We start from the raw sequence: 25408 nt of genomic DNA, 5'->3' as shown, positions 1-25408 counted from the left end.
ACTACTTGAGACTTTCAGCATTATGTCTTGAATAATGTTCAGGTTCTTTTAACCATTTTGTATACTTTAGTTTCCTGCTATTCTTTCTTACCAAAGTACTGACACATGAAGAAGACCTTTTTTTTTTTTTTTCTCCTTTATATCAATACCTTTTTTTTCTGTGTGTATTTTGATGATTCAATATTTGCAAGAGCATCATTAATTGCTTGAGCAGTTATGATGCAGGTATGGGGCTACCCAGTTTCTAGTAGGTCAAATTTCTAGTCGCTGAAAGTGAACTTACTACCACATGATGATTTTCTGAGTTCTGTGGCCTAGCAGTTGGATGTGCATGTCACAAAATTTTGGTCCATTTATTTCTCATTATCAGCTAGATTTTTTTAGGCTTATGGAAAGGGACAGACCAGAAAGAGACTGTGGAGCCTTTCACTCCTGGCTTTTGGGAAGGGGTTCCCTGTTCTGTGACCAGAGCACGTCAGTTCTTGGGTACCAGTCTGTAACCCACCATCATCTGTGTTGGGAGCATGTTCACATGGTTGTGAGTAGTTTTACCTGCTTGTTGCAAAGTCATGGAGTCCCACAACTTTTACAACTTTTAGAAGGAATAAATGTTGAAGACTCTTTTTTTTTCTTTTTTCTTTTTTTTTTTCCTTTTTTTTTTTTTTGTAATTCAAGTTGAATGAATATGGCTTTGTGACCTCAGTGATCTGAACTTCGGATAGTATACTTTTTGGAAAGAACATAAATTTTGACTGCCTGTGCAGCGTAATTATAACAACTCTTTGGACACAGATGTTTGCTGCAAACCTAGTATGTAGCAAGAAATGAGGCAGTATTGTGTAGAAAACAGTTACCAGTGCAGCAACAGCCAGTAATGAAGGATTTAACAGCAATGTGGTGTGATAAAATAGGGTGGTGTAGGTGTTCTGTTTTGTTTTCCACTCCGGTCTTTAGAGCTTCCTCTTGCTTCCACCTTCCTTAGATGTGCCTCTGTAGATGTAAAGCCTTTTGGCCTCCTGTGCATCTGCCATCATAGAAAACAGCAGACGGAGTCTGTCACCTCAGAGCAGGAGCAAGAGGCCTGATTCTTCCACAAAGTAGCTGGATTTCTAAGCTAATTTTCGAGTCCTTAATGGTGTTTGTTAACATTACTTGATCTTTTGGTTGGTCTATCCATTTTAATGGTAAAAATACATAGCTTTATGATCTCCCTCTGTCATAACAGTAATGATTTTTTTAAAATGCAATATTAAGGTGCGATCCTCCCCCTCCCCATTTCTCCCTTTATTATTCTTGTTCATAGGCTTCACAGGTGTGGAGAGAATTGCAAGACAGCTAAGGAAGCAATAATAGAAGTGCAGGTGTGCTCGATATGGTTTCTTAGCCTCTGTGATAATGTATCATTGAACCATAGCTCAAATAATCTGGTCTGTTCAGAAGCTTAATTAGAACTCTTACCCACAGACATCAGAGTAAGTTGAGGTGGCATTGTTACTTCCGCGTGGAGTCTGAAAATGATGAGGATAAAACCTGTGGTGATGAGGCGAAGGCTCCTCTGCTGCAGCTGTGTCAGGAAGCCCTATGGGGAGGGAAAAGCAGGGGTAAGAGGAGAGTAAGTCCTAGAAAATGTGAATCATGAAGCAGCTGTCTTTGTATGAAGGAGGAAATTTGTGAAAGCCAGACCCAGAGAATGGAAGAAGGCTCCAACTTCACATATACTCCTTCTCTTATATATATTTTCTGATTCATTATTTTCTTTAGTTCCTGTTATTTCTGTTGGAAGAACAGTAGGGTCCCTTGGTAAATGAATTGGGTCAGTGTGCAGAGTGTTCTTTTTCATGGCAGTCCTAACATATCTGTTTTCATTTTGTTATTTTTCAGCTGTATCTTGTTGGAGGATCTTTTGGACTTCGTGAATTTGCTCAAATAAGATATGATGTCCACAAACTACATGGCAAGGTAGTTGAAATGGTTTTCTTTACTTTTCCATTTCATTTTGTCTTTGTACTGACTTCTAAAGGATTGCTAAGACAAGCAAACTATTTAAATGGGGGATTTCACTCACCCTGGGCTACAGCTGAGGTTTTTAGGCAGTAAGCAGTGTAGGTAACGATAAAGGGGCTGACATGATGATGAATCCTTTTACTGTCTGTGAAACAGATCAACATAAATAATAGAAAAAATTTGTTTCCTTGGTTGATTTTAAGTGGCAATTCTAAATCCTGGGCAAGAAGTGTAGCACATCTAGAATGAGATTATTACAAAGATTTTTTATCTGATAATATCTGGTAATCCCTATTTAATATCTGACTAAGAAAACTGATATTTTAAAAGGTTCTGTTTTTGAATGATACTTAGTGTCAAATATATAATGTTAGATGTTTTTCAGGGCTTGGCTTTGTGTTGACTGAGATAAGCAGATAACTTTAACATCCTGTTCTTTAAGCTCTGTGAAAGAAACAAGCTAGTCTTCACTCAATCTGACAGAATGTATTGTATGGAAGAAACCTTTCTTTAAATGAACTGGAAACCTTCTGAATGAGGGAGGAAATAGCTTGCTTACCCCTCCAAGTGTAACACTAGTTTTAAATTGCATATGAAATAATCTGAAAACAGTATGTCACTTCAGCAGAATGTAATATTTGTTTGCTTTACCTAGCTGTCTGCCTAGCTGTTTACCTGCAAGTCTGCCGTTGCAATGCACAGATGTTTTCTGGTCTCAGTGCTGCTGACTTGCAGGTGACATGAAGCTTTTTTGAAGACTATATGGCACTTTATATTAAAAAAATGTGTAACACTCTGGACACCGTGGCTTTCTACTGTGGTCAGACCTTTGAGATCTTGAGTTCTGAGAGTTTGGAGACCCCCGTGCTTTGTCTTAGAGACTTGTGGGCTATCTAAATTACTTTAATAATTCTTCATTGTTCCTTGTGTTACACACCTAACTGTGGTCTTTGAAGTACCATGTAGCCCTCTGCTGCTCAGTCTTGTATTTGATATAGCCCATAGACGCGGGGGAGTAACCTTACAGATGTTTTCTCAGTGCTGTTTTATGGGTAGTTATTTTCTATCAGTCCTTTGGGGACTAGTTGGAGCCTTTTAAATTTTTGTCCAGACAGATGGGGATCACAATAGGGGCAACAATTTGCCTGTTGTGTTTATGTCAGTTTTTTGGTCAGATTCGTACTCGATGAATTATGTTTGGCCTCCATGATCTGCACTGTGACTGGAGATCAGGGATAAAGCCTGGTAATAGTTGTGCGTATTCAGATTTATGTGGCTTCTTGTCCCAGCATTTCTAATCAAGTGAAACATCATCGAATTAGACAGTAGTACGTGAAAGCTCTGAGGGGAAGCTACTACACCCTGAAGTTCTTAATCTCTGAAAAGCTAAAAGAGGACATCTGGATTCTTCTCTGACCAGTATTACTTAATTCTGCAGCATTTCTTTTGTGTTTTTCATTATTATTTTGTTAAGGAATAGATGGAATTTCAATAAATTATAATGCAGTACTGGGCTCATTTGGGCTCATTTATAGACAGACAAATCAAAGCAATGTGTTCCATTAGTTTCTGTTTCTATGTCCATAAAAACAGAATTAAGAAGCATTCTAGTTCATCAAATAGGACATCAGAAGAGATTAGAATGTATTTTAACTGATAAAGAGAACAAACCTAGTCTAAAATGTACATGAAACTCAGGAAAAGAACATTAATCTAAGTAATTTAAAAACGTTATTTAAAATCCTGATAATCATAACATCTGCTTAATTTGTCACTGGTTAAAATGTTTTTGTGTTGGAGTAGAATATGCTTTTCTCATATAACACACTTTGACTAGCATAAGTCCTTATCAGAACTGGGACAAATGCTCCTTTTCGGGGTTGAGCAGTTACGTGCAAATTGCAATAGACAATAGTAAAAAGGATATTTTGTTATAGTTGCTCATTTTGAATAATGACAATGTTTAATTAAATAACACTTTTGTTACAAGGAGTTCAAAGGACTTTCACATAATTTAAATGAATTAAGCTTCACAGCCTTACTGTCAGAAAAGGCATGATTATTATTTTGATGTTTCTGATGAAAAAATTGAGGTTGCAAAAAGTGAAGCAACCCGTCCAAAAGTAGGCTAGGATTTGTAATACCTGAGTGCCTGTCTTTTTTGATAATATTTTAAAGATGTGCAAACCATAGTATGCCCCCTTCTGTAAGCATGACTCCTAAACATGTTTTCTTGCTAATTCAGCTGTTAGGTAGACAGAACTTAGGTGATCCTTTTGTGGTACGTCTCTACTACATTTCAGATGCTAAACTATGATTCCTTCCCTTCAAAAGTATTTGTGCTTTACCTTTTTCAGGCTAACCATTCTCATTGTGCTGTGAGGGAAACCACATTATGAAACGAGTTCTTGGTTGACAGTGATATTTTGAAGGAAGTGTTATAGTAGAACTAGTGTCTGTGTTTCTGTCACTAATGGGTTAACTGCCACTTTCTCTTTGTATTCTTGTGGCTTAATGAGCAAAATCTGCATTAGTGGTAATGCCTATGTTATTAATGTCAAACTGGCTTTTGAAGAAGGTTCCTTGATAAAGAAATTGAAATTCAAGAGGAAAAGGTGGTATGGACTTTTCAGAGGGAGTACAGTTTGGTGGTGATGCATTGGGCTGGGGCTCGGATTGGGATCGGGAGAGAGACAGAGCCTGGGGCTACAGCTGGAGTGCTGCTGGGAAGGGGCTGCAAAAGGAATCCTGTCCTCTTGTTCATTTGAGCCGTGGCTTTGGATCTTGGGCTAATGCTCAGCTGACGTGCAGGACAGAGACAGAGCCTAGAGATGCAGCTAGAGAGGGGCTACAAGTGTCTCAGGAACAGATATTTTTATCAATTTAGTATAGCATTTTTGGATCTCAAGGCTTTATATATGCCCATCTCTTAGAAAAGCAAAAAAACATTTTGGGTACACATTTACTCAGAATACCTAAATCAAGCAGCACACTGAATGTTCTGCTTTTAAAGTCAACTTACGCTGAGACTCTTATTGATGTAAATGCCTGTTTATGCTAGTCAGAATCTTCTGAAACTAATCAAGCATTTCTCCATTATCTATTGTTGCCAAAATGTCCATTAATGGAGAAATCATTAGGTTAGGTAATTGTTCCTTTTCTGGGAAGTATTTATGCAAATCAAAATTGGTTATAGAAAACCAGGTATGCTTACGATAAAATCACGTGGAATTAATAAGAAAAAATGAGTAGCTTTCTATAGGCATCGTTCCAAACACCTTTGTTCTCAAATGGAAAGCTAGGCTCTTTCTTTGTCTTCTTGTTGTGTATGTAATTGAATAGAGATGCTTATTTAAGGAGGTTTTTTACAGAAAATGTGCCTTCTATTAAATATACAGAAAATGTTTCCTTTCAAGTATGTAATAATAATTTTTATTTACTGTGTGCCCATTGTTGTCATTCAAGCATCACAGAGACTTGCTGATTCAGTTCTAATTTTGGATACGAGAATCTTGGACATCTGTACTATTGGCTGATAGTTACTGTGGAGTGTCGAAGAGAAGCTATGTATTAACTACCTGGGAAAATCTAGGCTTTCAGCCTGTCAGCAAAACATTTGGACTAGTAAAATAGAGTTTGTAGGCTCCACAATGGCTTTGTTGAAGAAGTATTCTTGTGAGGCTGGTTCTCAGAGTGTGGGGAGGAATAGGAGTGAGCAAGTTCCTCCAGGGTAACATGCAGCAGAAGCACTTCTAGGAAAGCTAGGTCATTTTGGCAGGAAACAAAACATCAATTAGCCTTTGAAATCTGCAAGTAGTTCCTGCTGTGGATTAGGTAGACAGTGTTACTATACTGACCTCTTTAGTGTTTACAAACTATGTAGATCATGTTCACTTTTCATTTGTCCTGTGCAAATGAGTGCACCCCACAAATAGAATCCTAAGAAATGAGAACAATGATGGTTTCTGTCTTTCTGAGACAGGAAGTAGAGGCAGTGAAGAGTCAAAAGGACCAAAGTTCAGTCTTTTCTCCTATGAGTTTTACTATTGAATCAACTGTTGTGCGTTAAAATATGTATGACCATTGCATGACAGTCCAGGAATTAAAATCCAAGTGAAAATGAAAATACTTGACCTGTTCTTTCAGAATGCTGTCCTCTATTAGCAATAAAACTAAACCCGGAGAGATTATAAAAGGAGTGATGGTGGTGGTATGAAGCACACTCTTTAGTAAGCGTGTAGGAGCGTAAAGCTTGCAGACTAAGTAGATTGCCTTTAAAATTCCTTTAAAGGGAATGGCAGTGTTTTGAGCTCCTCACCTAAGCTTTTTGACCAATTGACTGGTATGTAATTACCCATGAGACATTGCTTATAGACACCTGCAAGGTGCTAGTGTTGCAATTGTCTATTTTCATTTATTGCTTTTACTTGGTGTCTTCAAGTCCTAACTCATGAAATTATATAGCTGCGAGGATCTCAGCTTTCTTTAATAATCCCAGACCTCAGAGTTAAGAAGAAGAGTTCATATAGTGCATAGAGCGTTATCCTGGAAGCCTTGCTGTCCTTTGAAAAAGAAAAGAATGAGGAGTGGAAGAGAGAAGAAAGCTAATATGTTGAGTTACAATGCTGACATTTTACTGGCTTACAGCTTTTCTCATAATTGGCCTTGATAGTGATTTAAGTGTGTTGACTGGTTGGTTATACTAAGTATTACGGTTTTAGAATATTGTTGGGGGTTCCCTGCTGTTGTCCATTAACATTGTGTCTTGAAGCTCACAACAGGTGTCAGGGGACCCACAGCAGCATGTGATTTAAATAACTTACATGAATCTCCTTGAAAATCTTATTTCACAGAATGTTAGGAATTGGAAGGGACCTTGAAAGATCATCTAGTCCAATCCCTCCACCGGAGCAGGAACACCAAGATAAGGCTACACAGGAATGTGTCCAGTCAGGTTTTGAATGTCTGCAGAGAAGGAGACTCCACAACCGCCCTGGGCAGCCTGTTCCAGTGTTCTGTTACCCTCACTGAGAAGAAGATTCTTCTAATATTTAAGTGGAGCCTCTTGCGTTCCAGTTTGCACCCATTACCTCTTGTCCTATCATTGGTTGTCACCGAGAAGAGCCTGGCTCCATCCTCATGACACTCACCCTTTACATATTTATAAACAATAATGAGGTCACACCTCAGTCTCCTCCAAACTGCAGAGCCCCAGCTCCCTCAGCCTTTCTTCATAAGGGAGATGCTCCACTCCCTTAATCATCTTTGTGGCTCTGTGCTGGACCCTCTCCAGCAGTTCCCTGTCCTTCTTGAACTGAGGGGACCAGAATGGGAAAAAATATTCCAGATGTGGTCTCACCAGGGCAGAGTAGAGGGGAAGGAGAACCTCTCTCGACATACTAACCACCCCCCTTGTAATACACCCCAGGATGCCATTGGCCTTCCTGGCCACAAGGGCACAGTGCTGGCTCCTGGTCATCTTGCTGTCCACCAGGACCCCCAGGTCCCTTTCCCCTACACTGCACTCTAATAGGTCATTCCCCAACTTATACTGGAACCTGGGGTTGTTCCTACCCAGATGCAGGACTCTACACTTGCCCGTGTTATATTTCATTACATTTTTCCCTGCCCAACTCTCCAGCCTGTCCAGGTCTCGCTGGATGGCAGCACAGCCTTGTGGCGTGTCAACCACTCCTCCCAGCTTGGTGTCATCAGCAAGCTTGCTGGCAGTGCACTCTGATCCCTTATCCAAGTCATTGATGAATATATTGAATAGTACTGGTCCCAGTACTGACCCTTGAGGCACTCCACCAGATACAGGCCTCCAACCGGACTCTGCCCCGTTGACCGTAACTCTCTGGCTTCTTTCCTTCAGCCAGTTCCCAGTCCACCTCACTACCTGATTGTCCAGTCCACAGTTCCTCAGTTTAGCAGCAAGGATGCTGTGGGAGACTGTGTCAGATGCTTTACTGAAGTCAAGATAGACCACATCCACCTCTCTGCCATCATTTATCCACCTGGTTATGTCCTCATAAAAGGCAATGAGGTTGGTCAAGCACGACTTCCCCTTGCTGAAGCCATGTTGACTGCCCCTAATGACCCTCTTATCCTTGATATGCCTTGAGATGGCACCAAGGATAAGTTGTTCCATCACTTTTCCCAGGGCTGGAGGGAAGGCTGAGAATTGAGGAAGTGAGACTCACTAAAATTCAATGACTTGCTCATAGGCAGAGAGGAGAGCTGTGGTAGAGGAGAGAACTGAATCAACAACCTGAACAAGATGGAAATATTGTTCAGATCTCCTGTCTGCCTGTGAGCAAGTCATTGAATTTTAGTGAGTCTCACTTCCTCAGTCTGTAAAAGGGAGATAATTAATGCTGCTCTACTTTATGTAGGCAACAGGAAAGTTAATTAATTCAAATAAAAGGCATTATTTAAAATCAAGTGAGTATTTAAAAAAAACACTTCCTCAGGTGAGATGCATTAATTCAAGTGGTTTGGGTCAAGATGAAATAGTTCAGGACAAAACAGGAGCAGAGAATTGACCAGTTTCCATGAGGCCTTCAAATCAGGGGCGAACATAACGGGCTTTTGCTTCAGGAAGGTCCAGGAAATCAGTCCAGCATTTTCTCATTATTATAAGTGGATAGTTGAGAAGTGATATCTGCCTATTAGAATGCTTTTATGTTGCAGTTGAAACATCACTTTTTTCACAGACATACTACAGTTTAACTGTTGAGATGGTGACAACTGCAGCAGCATTGTGTTTAAATGACGTTGGAACATTCACCAAGAAAGGGGAATAAATTTGTGAGTGATTGGACAAGACTATGCTGTGTTGCTGGCTGGCACATTAATATTGCCATTATTATGGAAACTAGCTCCAGTATGTCTGCAGGGTTTGCACACATAAGCATGCCCTGACGTATTACAACTAAAATTTTCTGTTGGTTATTGCTTCTATTTTACCTGCCTGTTAATTCAATCTGCATAGGATTTCTGTGCCCAAGCAGAAGCTTGGTTTGTGTTTTTTGGTTTGTTCTGTGGTTTGTTTTGTGTGTGTGTGGTGGGTTTTTTTGTATGGGTGTGTTTTGTTGTTCCCCCCCCAAAAAAAAAAAAAAAAAGAATTAAATGTAATTTTAAAAGTTACTTTAAAGTTAGTATGGTTTCTGAACAATCTGTCATGTTTCTGTATGTCACATCACTTTCTTCCTTTAAGTAGCTTATTTCATATGAGCTGAAAATTTTAAAACAGAATCACCTAAAGTTATGAACATGTCTGTAGCATTTAAAATTACACAAATAATGCTATTTTTTACTTATGTTTGTGGAATGTCAGCAGATTGTCCTCATCATTAAACATATTGTGAACCACTAGTGCTAGCTAGAGCTGCTTCACTGGAAGTTGTCTTGTTTATCTTATTTGAGGACCTGCATCTGTGTTAGAAAACAGTATTTGCTCTATTTGCAAAGCTATCAAAGATACTAAGAATTCAGCTGAGATAGCAAACAGTATTTGTAGCTGGATGTGTAAAGGTGTGTGTTCTCCTTTCTGCCCCCAAATTGTTCAACTGACTTTTCATTGCAGTTCATAACGGATAAGCTTCCACGTTTGAAATCATATTACACCTTGGTGTTCCCAAAGATCATAAGTCTGCCCAAAACTTGACTGACTTCACCGTTTCAAGGAGGAATCTGGATAGGTTAAGTCAATGGACAGGGCTGGTGAAGCACATGCTGGTGTAGGTTGTTCTAATGGCAAGTAATGGACCTGACGCTATTGCTGCCAGCCCAACTCATTCCATGCACTCTGTTATCTTCTGTGTTCTGCCGACTTTCGTCTTGATTTTGCTCCAAATGGATTTAGACTCATCCTTTAGATTTCCTGGTGTGCCAACACCTCCTACCGGTGCTAAGGTCAATGTAAATTGATGCTGATATTACTGAAAATACTCTAAATACTTATCATTAGAGTTAAGGAAGTAAAATTTAAACACTCAGTATCTGCTCAGCTAAATCTAAATGTATGTTTGTGGTGCTGTGCACTGAGTCAGGGATTCATCTTGCTCACGTTGCTGTTGTCTTAAATGAAATGCTTGGTTTGAGGCAGCTATCCAGGCAGCCCATATAGATGGTTTGAGAGGGAAATGCTCCCATATGTACTTCATCTAATTTAAAAATAGATGGCTGAGAAAGATGTTCTCTTTTGACCGATGGAAAAGTAGAGAGATTGAGCTTGACGCTTCGTTATTACCACATTTCAGTGAGATGAGTACCATCCTTAGTGCATGAATATATTTATATTTAATTTGAGCAGGGAATGGTAGGTGAGATAAACCTCTGCCCACCTTCAGGTGCAGATGAGTTAGGTTTTCAGACACTTATGTTAAAGTGGGATTAGTTTTCTCTAGAAATGCTGTTCTCTATTCAGCTGACTGTAGGGGGAGCCTAAATAGAGACTTTATGCTTCACATCAAAGGTTTGAAAATTAGTTTGACACCCTTGATGTAGATGGCTCAAATCAGGTGAGATGAAGCTTGCCCTAAATATGCTTTCCCTGCAGCTTCATTGGCAAACTAGCAGATAGCTTGAAGGTAGAGGAACTCTCTCTTATTTGATCTGTTGTTTGTGTTTGAAGTATTATGTGATTCTGGAGAGTTTCCTCCATGATTTCATAGGAGGTTGTATTAAAAAGATCCTGTTTAATTTGAGTGTGAACAAAATGAACTCAAAATATCTTTAATTGGTGTCTGGTGGAATTTTTTTTATTGGAAAGGTACCCTTTCTAAACTTGTCTGCAAAGGAACATGGAATCATTTTAGCATCTGTCACTGAACTTAGAAGAATAATTAAGTCTTCTCATCTAGCCTTTGAGCATTTATTTATAAATGCATCTTCCTGTGTTTAATTGGTTTCAGTAAGCTAATTACACAAGCACAGTGTGGCAAGGGATTGATGTTGGTGATTATTGTTTTCTTCTCTTTTTTCCTTAGGCAGGTCAGGTTGGCCTGAGTATCAAGCCTAATGGAGACAAACTTAGGCTAATTTCTTTGTGTAAGTTGATTTTCAAATACTAAATTCATTAATGAGCTTGGCCTTAGGTCCTCAAAAATTAAGAAAGTAATACACTGAAATGTTGTTTGGTGCTTTAGAGAGTGTGAGAGGCATACATTTATGACTGCTTATAGGACGAAAAAAAATCTTTGTCAGTCTTTTATGTATTGAAGTGTATTTTACTAAATTAAAGCAGACCTTGCTTTCAAGCATAGCCTGCTTTGTAGAGCATTTTAGAATTGGATGTTAAGTGAGGCAGCCTGGCTCCTGATTGATGGCTAAACAGGTGCCCTTATGGTGTCTTTGTTGGCAGGGGGAATTTGGAACTTGTTACATCTCTTGACCATGGTTCAGAATCATCCAAGGTAGTAATTTCAGTCTTGCAATATGGCACAAAAATGAAAGGGTAGCAGAGCTTTACATACTCTGTATTGTGGTGGTACCAGATGTTCAGACATCAGTTTTCTTTCTTGTTTCCATTCAGTCCAGAGGCACTGCATGGAAATGAGCCCTTTATCTGTGCTATTCTTGAAGATTTTGAGGTTCAGCTGTTAGTGGTGGGTTCATGTTTTTCCATTGATTTCAGGAAAAACTAATCTGTTTTGCCTGAGCTTAGATGATATCCCAACTTTGTCTCTAAAAAGCTGCTTACCGAATTTGCAGTTATACCAGGCAGGTGTACCTTTGTAGCATATCAACCACAATTTTTTCTGTAAGAGGCAAATACAGAGTCAGTCTGGGATTCGGAAAGATTTTTTTGTTGTTGCCCCATTCTGAGGCTGATGCTGTGTGTATGCTTTTGAATGGTTTCCAGTGATGGGATCCACCTAGACCCACTGCTTATCATCACCACAAACAGCTGTAGAAGAACCTGGAGCTGAGGTATTGCCCATGCTTGCCCTTTCTTACCATCTTGTATCAAGTTGAAAAAATGAGACTAAGGCCATCCAGCCTGTTCTGATGAAACCAGGAGACCTGTCAAGACCAGAAGCCTTATCTTAATAACCTGGGATCCCAAAATCACAGCATGGTTGTTAAAAGTTGGGCCAGTCTCACTAAATCTGGATGTGATGACATTAATAACAGTAATACAGATATTATTTTGGTAATATGTGTGTTCACTGATGAAGAATTAGAGCTGTACCAATTTTTAACTTTGAAATATCTGTTTTTTAAATTAATCTTTAGTTTTGATCTTTTAATATTGCTCCAGCATGATTTCTTTGGCAATGAATATGAAAATCTATTGTTAATGATACTGAGTTTGGCCAGAGACTCTAAATGATAATATTCGTGGTTTCCATGGCAAAGTGTTTCACTGAACCTTGTCACTCTTTTTTCTTTCTTTTTTTTTTCTAATGAAGAGAGCCCTTACCCGTCAGTTTCCACATATGCAGTGGTTACTGCTGCTGTAAAAATTGCAGGTTTTTTCTGCCATCCACTGCAGGATGTCATGTTATATCCTGAGTGTAGAATACATTAATAAACACCATTGAATTAGAAATGGCATGTCTCTGTGAGGCAGAGAGGTCTTGTGCTTTTTATGAAGATTGGAAAAATTCATTTAAAATGTCAGGGGCTTCATATCTGTCTAGATCTAAGGCTTCATTCTTTAAACTTCCATTCTGCAGCAACCTGGATGTGTATCACTTTTGGATTCAAGATCCTTTGTGTACCTAAAATTCTGCTTTTGGCCAGGCTCTCTGGTATCTTAGCTTTCATGGTGCTGCATAGCTTGGCATCTGTTAAATATATAGAGAATCTTTTAGGCTTCATTAAATAGATGTTCCTCAGTCTGTGTTAGCTGAGATGTGAGTGCCACTGTGTCAGCTGTTGTGTAGAACTGGTGAGGTTTCCCACACGGTGGCTGCAGAAGTGGGGATGCTGCTTCCCAGGACCTGCCGGTTCAGCCAGAGGGCAGATACCCCCCAGGCTGTGGGTGAGAGTTTCAAGGCACCTTTCCTTTCTCTGGGCAACGTGCAGTAACCCTAAATTCATAGATTGCCTGGAGCTACAGGCACTACCAGCTTTCCTTTTTGAAAGTCCTTTCTGTACGATGTAGTCAAGAATCTGGAAGAATGAGGGAAAAAATGTGATTGTGACCTAGACTATACATGTGAAGTAGAGAAAACCTGGTTTTTAATTCCTATGCCACTGAGAATTTCTGTATTTTTATCAAATGAGTATTCAATATTAAACATCTTGAAGCTGCTCCCCTTTTGTCAGGGCATTGTCATTTCTCAGAAATGAGGGAGTTGTTCTTTTTCTTTGAAACAAACAAAGAAAACCTGGTTCACCATGCTCTGGGATGGCTAAAGGTTATGAATCCTAATTGGAAGGAGGTATCTTCTAGAATCTCAGGATACATTGTCTAGTCCTTTACAAACTCTTCAGCCTTTCCTCTTGTCTGTCTGTAGTTACTGCTGCTCTAATTGCTGCCTAATGTGTATCCCCTTTCTAAGCATTTAAATATTTTCTCTCTTTTTTCCAAATTATTCCAGAAGTCTAATTTAGGCTGTGGATTTTGCCACACAGCCAGATGCTAGTCTCCTGTAAATCTAGTTCTGAATCTTCACATATGTGTACTAACACGTATGTACCCATTGCTATTCACCTATCTTAAACTAGGAGATACCTTGGTGACCCTATGTGGTGTTCCAGCTTCTAATATGTATATGCAAGTTGTGGATGCACTTAGAAGATTGCCTTGGAGTCAGTGCCTCATGTGCGGGCTCTCACGTCCAGGAAATTCAGGACAGAATTTGGATCCTATGTGGCATGTCTTGCTCGGGAGTGCTCAGTAAAGGGAGCATGCTAGGTGTGTTCTGCATGCAAGATGACTCTTTTTTCGGGTGAACAAAAGTCCTAGTGAACGTACATTGTTTAGGATTTCCAAGCATCAAGCAGCCGCGTTAGAGCTACTACCTGCTTATGCTGCTGTGCTGCCCAGCATCTGGAAATTCCAAAGAAATGGCAGAACTTGTATTTTTTTTCCTTTTCTTTGTCTTTTATTTTCTTGCTAGGATGCAATTTCTGTGTGTGGGGAAAAAAAGGGCTGTATATGGAGAAACCTGGACATCTGCCAGATTTCACTCAGATTATTGAGCTTCTCTGGGATGAAATGCAAAATAGAGTGCAAGTATTAAGAGTTCCTTGTTTTAAACAGAAGCCATTTTTTCATTTCATAATTCTTGATGGTGTTTCTGTTGTCAAGATTAGATTCAGATGAAGAGGAGGTTATTAATTAGAGAAACTCATTCTGATGCCATTGCAAGTGGAACTAATTTCAGTACATAAAATGTTAACAGCTTTCAGATTTTTACATTTTATATACTACCAAGAATTCTGTTTGGTTGCTTTAAATCCTGTCACATTGCCACAATTAATTACTAGTATTTTTGCCTTGCAATTGAAGTGATTACAAGTGTATAATTTAGCTTCAGGCAGCTTTTAGCCAAAATATAATTCAATATCCAGCTGGTTTTCCCCTCACCTCACTCAAGCACCAGAAAACATCTAGCTTTCCAGACTCATCTGGTGAAGCCAATAGCCATGGTGTCAGCACATTGAAGCTCAAACCGAAGTACTGGTGTCCTGGTCCCTAGATCAGCATTTTCTGTACTTCTGGACTTGTAGATTGCAATGGTTTTTACTAAGAAAGCATTGAAAACACTTTGCCCCAGAATGTTTCAGTTTTGAGCATGATCTCTGTCTAAATGGACCTTCCCTTTCTTCTCCTTAGCGTCTTGACGCTAGAAAGACCCAGATCAATTGGTTCTGTTGTAAACTGCAGCGATGCGGCAACCTGAAAAAACAGAGTCCAAACTCGGATCTGGAGTACAACCACTAATGAGAGGGGAAAATGCATAATCTGTCTCTTCACATATCTGTCACTGCAGAAAGCATTTATAGGTTTACTTGTGATTCAATAGGTGATACGTTTTTCCCAGAGTCAGCACTGAACCTCCTGTATGTTATGTCAGGTGGTACTTAACTGCCTTTTTTAGATGAAGCATAAAAATGAGGCTTTGCCTTTAGAACCTTAATGAGTGCTGGGATTAGCGTTTTAGTTGTTACACCATAGCGCCTTCTCTCCCCGGAGCAGAGCTCAGGGAGGGTGGAAGGTGTCCGAGATGGTGTTTGGTACGTTGTCCTGTGTGTGCAGAGGGACAGGCGTGGTGTCAAGAAATTCACAGGCTCTCCTGACAGTCCATCCACTTCGGTGCCCTCGAAGACTGTGTGTTGTTCATACAGCGTCTGGGCCTAAGTTCTGGGATGATTCAGAGCAGGAGACTAATTTAGGTATTCTCAGAGGAACCTGTCTTTCTTCATTGACTACAGAGAGAATGTAGGATTACAAGCTTTCTGCGTATTGCACAGAGAAGGGAGATGACTTTTTTTATCAATATCTAAAATGTGTGAATTAAAATATTTTGCATTCATAGCTCCCACTGAATGTAGTAGAATTGTTTTGTTCGTGTTGGATGTTTAGCCTTTACAAGTACAGCTGGCATAATAGGGACACAGTAACTTTCCTACTCGAGTTGTAAATTGAATTACACCAGATCTTATCATTATAACGTTCTCTAATGCACTATCAGAATATCTGAGCCTTAGGCAGGTAAGCATGTTGTTTATTAAAAATAGTGGCAAAATATCTATTAGGATAAAATAGTCCACGATGCACTAATGTGTTGCTAATTCTAGTGACCTAAAATATAGGTAATTTGATGAAATGCTCTCTGAAAGTGGAAAGCATTAGAACAGATTGTTTTCTTCTTACTGTAAAACTTCACTAGATGTCAGTGTGGAAAGTATTTTTACTTAAATCCTATGTGAACTGTGGATTGAGAAATGTTAGTTCCTTTAACACATGCAGATTTAGGATGGCAGTTATTAGAATTTTGTAGTTGGGGAGTTTCTCAATAATTTATTTGTAGAAATATAGTTGCAGAACAATGAGAGCAATTTTGATAATTTCACACTGAATTCTGAAAATTATTTCTGTTCATGTAGACAAAAAAGTCAAAATTTGTTTCAGTACTTACAGAAAGTTTTGATATAAATCAAAATGATATTTTAAAACATTTAAAACAATTTTCAGTGTTAAAAACCAGCAGATTTTTGGTTTTGTTTTAAATTGTTGATTTTCTTGAGTCAGTAAAAAATTCAATGTATATTTTCTTGCTGTTGGTTTGTGAAAACTGGACTTGTTTGTATGAAGGTAGCAAGTATATTTTCACATGGCTCAAGACAGGGCTTAGGCATTAACTTACACATTTAGAAAATTTAAAATGCATATATAATTGTGTACATTTAAGTTTGGTTAAGGAAAACATTCTTAATCTGCAAGAGTGCTTGTGCAGTCTTTTAACTGTATTGGGTATTTATATAACATTTGAAGTATCACCTATGTCTGTTCCTATGTGAGAAGGTTGGTTGGGTTTTTCTGGGTTTGGGGCTTTTTTGTGTGTGTGTTTTTTTCTCGTTGTTGTGGTTGTTGTTGTTGCATTGACGCCTCAGTGCTTTTATTGAAGCTTTAAGGTTTGGTCTCATGAGGAAGGTAGGCTTTTCCCTTTAAATGAATTCCTTTGTGTTTCTGAACTGAGACACCAAGCGAAAGAGAGTGGTTTAGACATTGAATGGTGCCTTTGGTTTTGCTATGTTGTTAAAGTAAAGTGCTATGAGGACTAGTTGAGTAGGACAAGCCTAATTGAGCAGTCAGTGAACACCTGAACACAGGTATTTCTGCTGAAGCACAGAACGACAGAGGACACCCTCTCCAGTCCTCTTCCATCTGCTCGTACAGCAGTGAAAAGATGATGAGGAGGGGAACACCAGCTGCTTACACGCTGGCTTAAACTGCCGATTCTCATTTTCCCTCTTGAAGTTACTTGCTTTTAACAGAAACTTAAGTGACCTTTCTGTTTTTTGGAATACCACAAAAAGGTTGGTTCTGTCCAGAGTTAGGATAAGACTTAAAGAGTGATAAGGAAAAGCTTAAACTATATTTACACCTATTTTCCAGTTTTAACTTGCATAGTAGGTACATAGCCATTAAAAGCATTCTTTTAAAAATATGATAAAAAAATGTTCACTCTGCAGGGGTTGCATGCAAAAGTTGTATTTTATCTTTATTATTTCTCGCTGTTAAGTATGTTCCATTTCAAGGCAAAAAGTTGTGATTTTTTTTTCCTAAATACTGGCATCACAAACTCGCATTATGTGAGTCCTTACATATACCTTAGGGGTGCTTTCAGTAGCGCGTCCATTACTTTCAGAAAGTTGGTGCAGGTGAAACCAATTAACCCTATAATTTGGATACAGCAAATCATTCTTCAATAAATATTGAAGAACTCTTATTAGAGTTCCTTTTGTGTTTGTGCAACTTTTATTCAAAGTAAAAGCTTTTGCTTTTGCCACTGAAGATCACATGATTCTGAATACAGGAGTTTGACATTTTTCATATTAGAATTGGACTTCTGCATATGTTGATTAATGCTGTACTAATAATAACTAAACAACATGGTGATGGGTTAACTGAAATATGCAGAAAACAGATTTGAAAATGTAAATTTCAAATATATATAACAGCAGACACATGATCAGGAATTTTGAGAGGTTTGTTAAAACATTGCAAAGAGCTTGGGTGTAAATCAAGGTATGATGAAACTGATACTTAAGAGCTTAAAGTCTTTCAGTAGATTTCATTAATTTTTCATAAATTATACTCACACATTGAGAAGAAAAGGAATTTTTTAAGTACTGTTTTATGTAACATTTCCTGTTTCTAAACTGGTACCTTAGGGATGTTCAATTTATGTCCTGTACTTCACAATGTTTAGGTGGCAGGACAAGTATAGCATTCTAAAGAGACTTTACAAGGGCACCTTGAGAAATTGTCTTTTAATGTTTTTAAAATAGGCAACTTATTCCTCTTGTAGTTTTCTCTGTCAATGTTTTGTGATGGCTGACTCAGCAAATTCTGCAACTCTTGTTCCAGGCTAAGAATCTTTTTTGGCCCACAGGAGAGAGTGTGCTGTTGCCTTACTTTGCACCCCTTTCTGTGATGATAAATCAGTGCATGAAATAATCTGCTAGTAAGTCAGGCTGAACCACTTCTGCCTTTCTTTCGTAATGTACACCATGGATCTTCAGCATGTTCTGTCCATTTCACCTGGGAGGTCTTACACTTTGTTTCTTGTTTGGAAGAAAGTAAAAAGGAAATTTGTGAAAAACTTTACACAATACTTAGCAAGTTCTTCCCTTTGTACTGGTCGGTTGCAGGGAAACCAATATGTAGCAAAGTGCAGGAATGCCAGCTGTGAGATCCTGTATTGGAGAGCTCTGCCATTCTGACTTTGAGAGGTGAGGTTGGGTCTGTACTTAGAACTGGTTCATCTTTATGCATGCTGCAAAAATTGCTTTTCCTTGCAGGGATCTTACAAAAACACCAAGGGTCTTGCTGTTAGGTCTGGACTTGCATTTTGGTCTTTTGTTGTTGTTGGGGTTTTTTTGGTGTTGTTGTTGTTGTTGTTGTGTTTTGGGTTTTTTTGTTTTTGGTTTGTTTTTTTTTTTTGGGGGTGTGTGTGTTTTTTTTGTTTGTTTTGTTTTTTTTTTTGTTTTTTTTTTTTTTTTTCCGACTGGAACATTTTATTTTATACTGGAAGAAACAGTTTTTGCACTGGATTCCACTGTGAAATGAAAAATGAAATTTATGTTGGCATACTCAGAGCCAAGGTTTAAGGCACTAATTTATGTTTTATAAATCAAATAAATAAATGTGCATACAAATCACTGATTAAATGCTTGAGTACCTTCTTATTGGAACTGAAAGCTATAGAACCCTTCTTAGTTTTGATGACCTTAAACATATCTAGATTTCTCATATATAAGTGCTTTCTGTAGTGTGGTATGGTTTGGTCATCATATTAGCCTCTAACTTAATTGCGTTTCCCATGGCATTGTCATGTGAAAATGTATGGTTCAGAGTTTGAGATTCTTTTGATCCATCTGGAAACAAGTAGGAGATTTGGATTTTGAGAGATCACTGGTGCACTATGTACTGTATCTTTGGGAACTGCTGCTGTAATAAGATTTTATGTTGTTCCTTTGGAAATGTCTGCATTGATTTCTGTCAGAGCCTGGGTGAAATATTTTTTTTGTTTAACTGTCTGTATTCTATGCAGATCTTAGGAAAGAGTCAAAGAACACAAAGCCAGGTTTTGCATCTAGTCTCAGTTGTCTCCCCAGTGTTCAGAAGTATTCCTGTCCAAGAATATGCAGTAGCCTTACAAAGTCTTTTTCATGTATTAAATATTATAAATAATGTAGTTAAAGGATGTCGTAAATGAAGTTGCGTGAAATGATATGTTTTGCCTTGCCCTTCCCTGTTACCAAAGACTGTGTGCCAGAGAATTTGGCATAAGTACAACCTTTATTGTACTTTACAACCTTTACAAGCTTGGTTCCTTTAATTCCTTAATTAGAGCAGCTCTCAGCTTGGCTCTTGTTTACACTGTTCTTCATGAGTCCTGGGATTTATCCTCTCTTGTCTACAGCTTCTCACTCTGCTCATAAACCACAATTTAGAATATATATGACACAGACTTTTTTAACGATTTATGGGAGTCTTCTCAAGGAAGATTAGAGTTGACCGATCCACACAAGATTGCTGATTTTTGCATTTAGAACAGTTAGGCATATGATAAATGTTTTCAAATAAAATATTCTATTGGGAGAGCCAGAACTGGTGGCTCTGCTTTACTTTAAGTTTAAAAAGTGGGTGGTGAGAGCAAAATGAAGAATTTAATATAGGGAGTTGTTTTGTGGCCTCTGTGTTGTGGGTCCTGGAGGACAATTTTGTCCCCTTGATTTATGCTGATGTGAGCAGATGAAAAAAAAGCTTAATTCAGGTTCATTACATCCAAGCCATCATCCTTCCCCGTTTCAAAAGTAAAAGCTGAAATCTTTCCCAGGGGGATATTAATTTGTGGAGGATAAGGTAGAAAAGGATATCAATGTGTTAGTAAAAACAACAAACAAGTTTCAGGGTAGAAACATCTTCTTCCGCCGTCTGGAAATGCTTCCTAGAGGGAAGGTTTTGTAATGCTTTGGCATACAACTGTTTGGTCAGTACATGCCAGTCGCCGGACACAAGTGCCCAACTTACTAAACTGACTTGTGTGAGAGGAGGCTGTTAAAAGTACAGTCCTCATGACACAGTTGTCTCCTGACAGTTTCCTTGTGTAGTAATTGAACTATTATTTTTAGGTGATATTTGAGACTTCGTTTGCACTAAAACCCATGGCCACAAATAGTAAGTGGTCAAGTAAATAATAATGGCAATAGCTGAGAGACTGTTGTGGAAGTGGGCTATTTAAATTACAGGTAAAGGCATATGTGTGTTGTGGATGACTGGAATGCTACCCTGAAAATCAGAACCTGGATCAACTTCTGCTCTCTGAATGCTTAACAGAAGTGACACTGCTTTGTTTCATAGAATCATAGAATAGTTTAGGTTGGAAGGGACCCTCAAAGCTCATCCAGTCCAACCCCCCAGCAATGAGCAGGGACATCTTCAACTAGATCAGGTTGCTCAGAGCCCTGTCCGGCCTGATATTGAAAATCTCCAGGGATGGGGCATCTACCACCTCTCTGGGCAACCTGTTCCCGTTTTTCACCACCCTCGTTGTAAAAAATGTCTTCCTTTTATTTAGCCTAAATATACCCTCTCCTAGTTTAAAACCCTTTCTCCTTCTCCTATTGCAATAGGCTCTGCTGCAAAGTCTGTCCCCATCTTTCTTATAGGACCCTTTTAAGTAATGAAAGGCCGCAGTAAGGTCTCCCTGGAGCCTTCTCCAGGCTGAACAACCCCGGCTCTCTCAGCCTGTCCTCACAGCAGAGCTGTTCCAGCCCTCAGGCCATCAAAAGGGGCTAGTGATGGTGTTAAGGAAAAGCTATCCTTTCCAGATCCTGGAGGTAAAGTTAGTGACATTAACAAATTTCACAATTGCTCTCTTATTTGTTTCTGAACCGAAATGAATTGTGATCACTGAGGATCAGCGAAAAATTGTTCGCTAGAGAATTTTTTTAGTAGCAGCATACTTCCTGCTTGACCAATCTGATCTCCTTCTATGACAAGGCATTCCACTTAGTGGATGAGGGAGAGGGTGTAGATGTTGTACACTTAGACTTCAGTAAAGCCTTTGACACCGTAACCCACAGCATTCTCCTGGAGAAGCTGGCAGCTTATGACTGGATGGGTGTACTCTGCAATGGATAAAGAACTGGCTGGAGGGCCAGACCCAAAGAGCTGTGGTGAATGGCGCCAAATCCAGTTGGTGGCCGGTCACAAGTGATGTTCCCCAGGGCTCAGTACTGGGGCTAGTTCTATTATCCCTATCAGTGATCTGGATGAGAGAATTGAGTGCACCCTCAGTAAGTTTGCAGATGACACAAAATAGGGCGGGAATGTTGATCTGCTGAAGGGTAGGAAGGCCATATAGAGGGATCTGGACTGGCTGGATTGTTGGGCTGAGGCCAATTGTATGAGGTTCAACAAGGCCAAGTACCGGTTCCTGCACTTGGGTCACAACAACCCCAAGCAGCACTACAGGCTCAGGGAAGAATGGCTGGAAAGCTGCCTGGCAGAAAAGGATCTGGGGGTGTTGTCTGACAGCCGGCTAAATATGACCCAGCAGTGTGCCCACGTGGCCAAAAAGGCCAACAGCATCTTGGCTTGTAACAGGAATAATGTGGCCAGCAGGACTAGAGAAGTTATTGTCCCCCCATACTTTGTGCTGGTGAGGCCCCACCTTGAATACTGTGTTCAGTTTTGGGCCCCTTGTGACAAAAAAAAACATTGAGGTGCTGGAACAAGTTCAGAGGAGGGTGACAAAGCTAGTGAGGGGCCTAGAGCACAAGTCTGATGAGGAGCGGCTGAGGGAACTGGAGTTGTTCAGCCTGGAGAAAAGGAGGCTGAGGGGAGACCTTATCGCTGTCTACAACTACCTGAAAGAAGGTTGTAGCATGGAGGGTGTTGGTCTCTTCTCCTGAGTAGCAAATGATGGGACAAGAGAAAATGGCCTCAGATTGTGCCAGGGGAGGTTTAGATTGGATATTGGGAAAAAGTTCCTCACGGAAGGGGTTGTCAGGCATTGGAACAGGCTGCCCAGGGAAGTGGTTGAGTCACCGTCCCTGGAGGTGTTTAAAAGATGTGTAGATGAGATTCTTAGGTATGTGCTTAAGTGCCAGGGTTAGGTTAATGGTTGGACTCGAACACACGAGGTTGGAACACAAGAGGTTCCACTTAAATTTGAGAAGAAACTTCTTCTCACTGGGGGTGACAGAACACTGGAACAGGCTGCCCAGGGAGGTTGTGGAGTCTCCTTCTTGGGAGACATTCAAAACCCACCTGGACGCCTTCCTGTGTAACCTCATCTAGGTGTTCCTGCTCCAGCAGGGGGATTGGAATAGGTGATCTTTTGAGGTCCCTTCCAATCCCTAACATTCTGTGATTCTGTGATCTTGAGAGTCTTTTCCAACCAAAGTGATTCTATGATTTACGTTTATACGTAAATTATTACATTTTACGTTATATGATTACGTTTTACGTACCAGAAATATTTGTGTTACAATCAAAAATTTCCCTTTATTGAGTGTAGAGAGGCCGAGAGTTTGTTGCCATGCACTGCAGGAGTCCCTGGTTTGGTGGGGGCTGCGAGCACCAGGTATTCCTGCTTTGCTCTGAAGTGGTGCCCCTTGTCTGTTCCATGAGATGGACCTTTTTGTGTGGCAGACACATTTTTAAAGGTTTTTAGGTACTTACAGCCTCAAAAAGGTGCCTACTAAGAGCTCCGAGAATATTTTTGTGCTTAATCCCTATTACTTTTAGCCAGCTAAGTATTATTTTTTTTTGAGTCTGTAGCTTTGGGAACCTTTTGAAGTTAAAAAAGGGTAAATCTGAAGGAACAGTGGAGTGGAAAATGGGACAAACCTCTAATTTGAAAACTTTATTCTTAAACCTTTTTTGAGATTTGTCTATGTACCTGCCCTTGCACTTCCAAATTGCTGTACTATTAAGTAAGCCCATATAGTGCAAAGTACTTTGAGAATCACAGAATGTTAGGGGTTGGAAGGGACCTCAAAGGATCATCTAGTCCAATCCCCCTGCTGGAGAAGGAACATTTAGAGGAGGTTACACAGGAATGTGTCTGGGCAGGTTTTGAATGTCTCCCGAGAAGGAGACTCCACAACCTCTCTGGGCAGCCTGTTCCAGTGTTCTGTAAGCCTCACTGTGAAGAAGTTTCTTCTCATGTTTAAGTGGAACCTCCTGTGTTTCAGTTTGCACCCATTACCCCTTGTCCTTGGTTGTCACCGAGAAGAGCCTGGCTCCATTCTCGTGACACTCACCCTTTACATATTTATAAACATTAATGAGGTCGGCCCTCAGTCTCCTCTTCTCCAAGCTAAAGAGACCCAGCTCCCTCAGCCTTTCCTCATAAGCAAGATGCTCCACAACCTTAACCATCTTTGTGGCTCTGCCTTGGACTCTCTCCAGCAGTTCCCTGTCCTTCTTGAACTGAGGGGCTCAGAATGGGAAACAGTATTCCAGATGTGGTCTCACCAGGGCAGAGTAGAGGGGAAGGAGAACCTCTCTCGACCTACTAACCACCCGCCTTGTAATACACCCCAGGATGCCATTGGCCTTCCTGGCCACAAGGGCACAGTGCTGGCTCATGGTCATCCTGCTGTCCACCAGGACCCCCAGGTCCCTTTCCCCTACACTGCTCTCTAACAGGTCGTTCCCAACTTACACTGGAACCTGGGATTGTTCCTGCCCAGATGCAGGACTCTACACTTGCCCCTGTTACATTTCGTTACATTTTTCCCCACCCAACTCTCCAGCCTGTCCAGGTCTCACTGGATGGCAGCACAGCCTTCTGGCATGTCAGCCACTCCTCCCAGCTTGGTGTCATCAGCAAACCTGCTGACAGTGCACTCTGATCCCTCATGCAAGTCATTGATGAATATATTGAATAGTACTGGAATGTTTCATTCATTTTTGCCACAAGCGCTACATAGGAACACAAACAAACAAAAACAAAACAAAGATAAAAGGCAAACAACAAAACACACACCCCAGAAAAAAAATATAGTAAAGCCTTGACAAATGATAATTGCAGTATTGGTTTCGAAGCCTTGCAGACAGAATCTCATGAAAACTGTCTGAATACTTGCTTTATGTATTTTGATAGATTTTCAGTAATGATTTAATGTGAAGTTATGCTGTCATTATAAGTCCACACATCTTTGAATTCCATATTTAAAGACAAAGCTTGAATATAAATGGATCTTAAAGGAGCATCTGAGATCTTGCCTGACAAGAAGGAGTCCTGTAGTGTAAAGGGATATTTTCTGTTCCTTCCTGCTTCCTAAATAACGGTGCAGAGGACATTGCCAGGCTGTTATGGCACTTGGACTTTGTCTGCTGCCCTCATCATAGTTACTAATAGGGATTTGTATTCAAAATTTAGTTGATGATTCATTTGCTAGTACATAGCTGAATACTTCTAGCTCATTTGGCAGTAAGTGTATTGGCATAGCAGGCATCATGGAAGCAAAATGTGTGTGTTTGTGTTTGAATCTTCCAGCAGATGTGTGATACAAAGGAGCTACCGCTTTGGCATGAACACTTTCCTGGCTCTGCCCACATTCTAAGTATTCCTTGGTTATGATCTGTGATTGCAGCTCATATTTATGTTCATCTGCCTTTTCAGAATGAAAATAGCACCATTCTGTTTTTCTTTCTTTGTTCTTTTCCTGTTGTAAAGACAGTGCAGCATGGTACAAACACTGTGAAAACAGAACTTTACAATATACTTTTTTCCAACTGCCATATTGGTTCTGAAAACAATTTGTAACCCATCTGTCTCCATTGGGCACCTGAAAAGCAGGGGTTTGCAATCAAGGCTTTAGAAGGTGCAGATGAGTCAATTTCTGTGTGAGGTTGAGTATTAATGCGTTTAAATTATTCTACATGGGTAACTATGTAGGGAATAAAAAGGTAAAGATAAGAGGAAATATATACTTGCTCCCTTTTTTGTGTGTGGAACTTCAAGCAAAGTAACATGTTCTGCAGAGTGGACTTCAAGTCTTCATGTGCCTGTGTGTTAAATATTAAGAGCTTGCTGAGTTGTGTGTATAGTTTGCCCTCAAAACACAGTATAACTACTCTTTTTTTGTGAGTTAATTTGCTGAATAAAATTCCTGTTTCTAAAGAAGCAGCAGTTTCTCTTCATTGCTCATTTACAGATAACTTTTTGTCCTGAGAAACTTCAACTCACGT

At 39.8% G+C, this 25408-nt stretch overlaps 1 protein-coding gene across 1 annotated transcript in view; it reads left to right on the top strand.

The window, feature by feature from the left end:
• LOC102084647 (cytochrome c oxidase assembly protein COX16 homolog, mitochondrial) overlaps nt 1-25408 on the top strand; it is a 52908-nt gene that overhangs the window by 9802 nt on the left and 17698 nt on the right. The window contains exon 2 of the mRNA XM_005502246.3: nt 1882-1959. Coding sequence (XP_005502303.1) covers nt 1882-1959 — 78 coding nt within the window. The remainder of the gene's footprint in view (nt 1-1881; nt 1960-25408) is intronic.

This window comes from Columba livia, chromosome 5 (assembly GCF_036013475.1).
Source record: "Columba livia isolate bColLiv1 breed racing homer chromosome 5, bColLiv1.pat.W.v2, whole genome shotgun sequence".
In the NCBI taxonomy this organism is placed as follows: Eukaryota; Metazoa; Chordata; class Aves; order Columbiformes; family Columbidae; genus Columba; species Columba livia.
The sequence above is the reverse complement of the archived record's forward strand: the minus strand, read 5'-3'. Positions and strand labels throughout refer to the sequence as shown.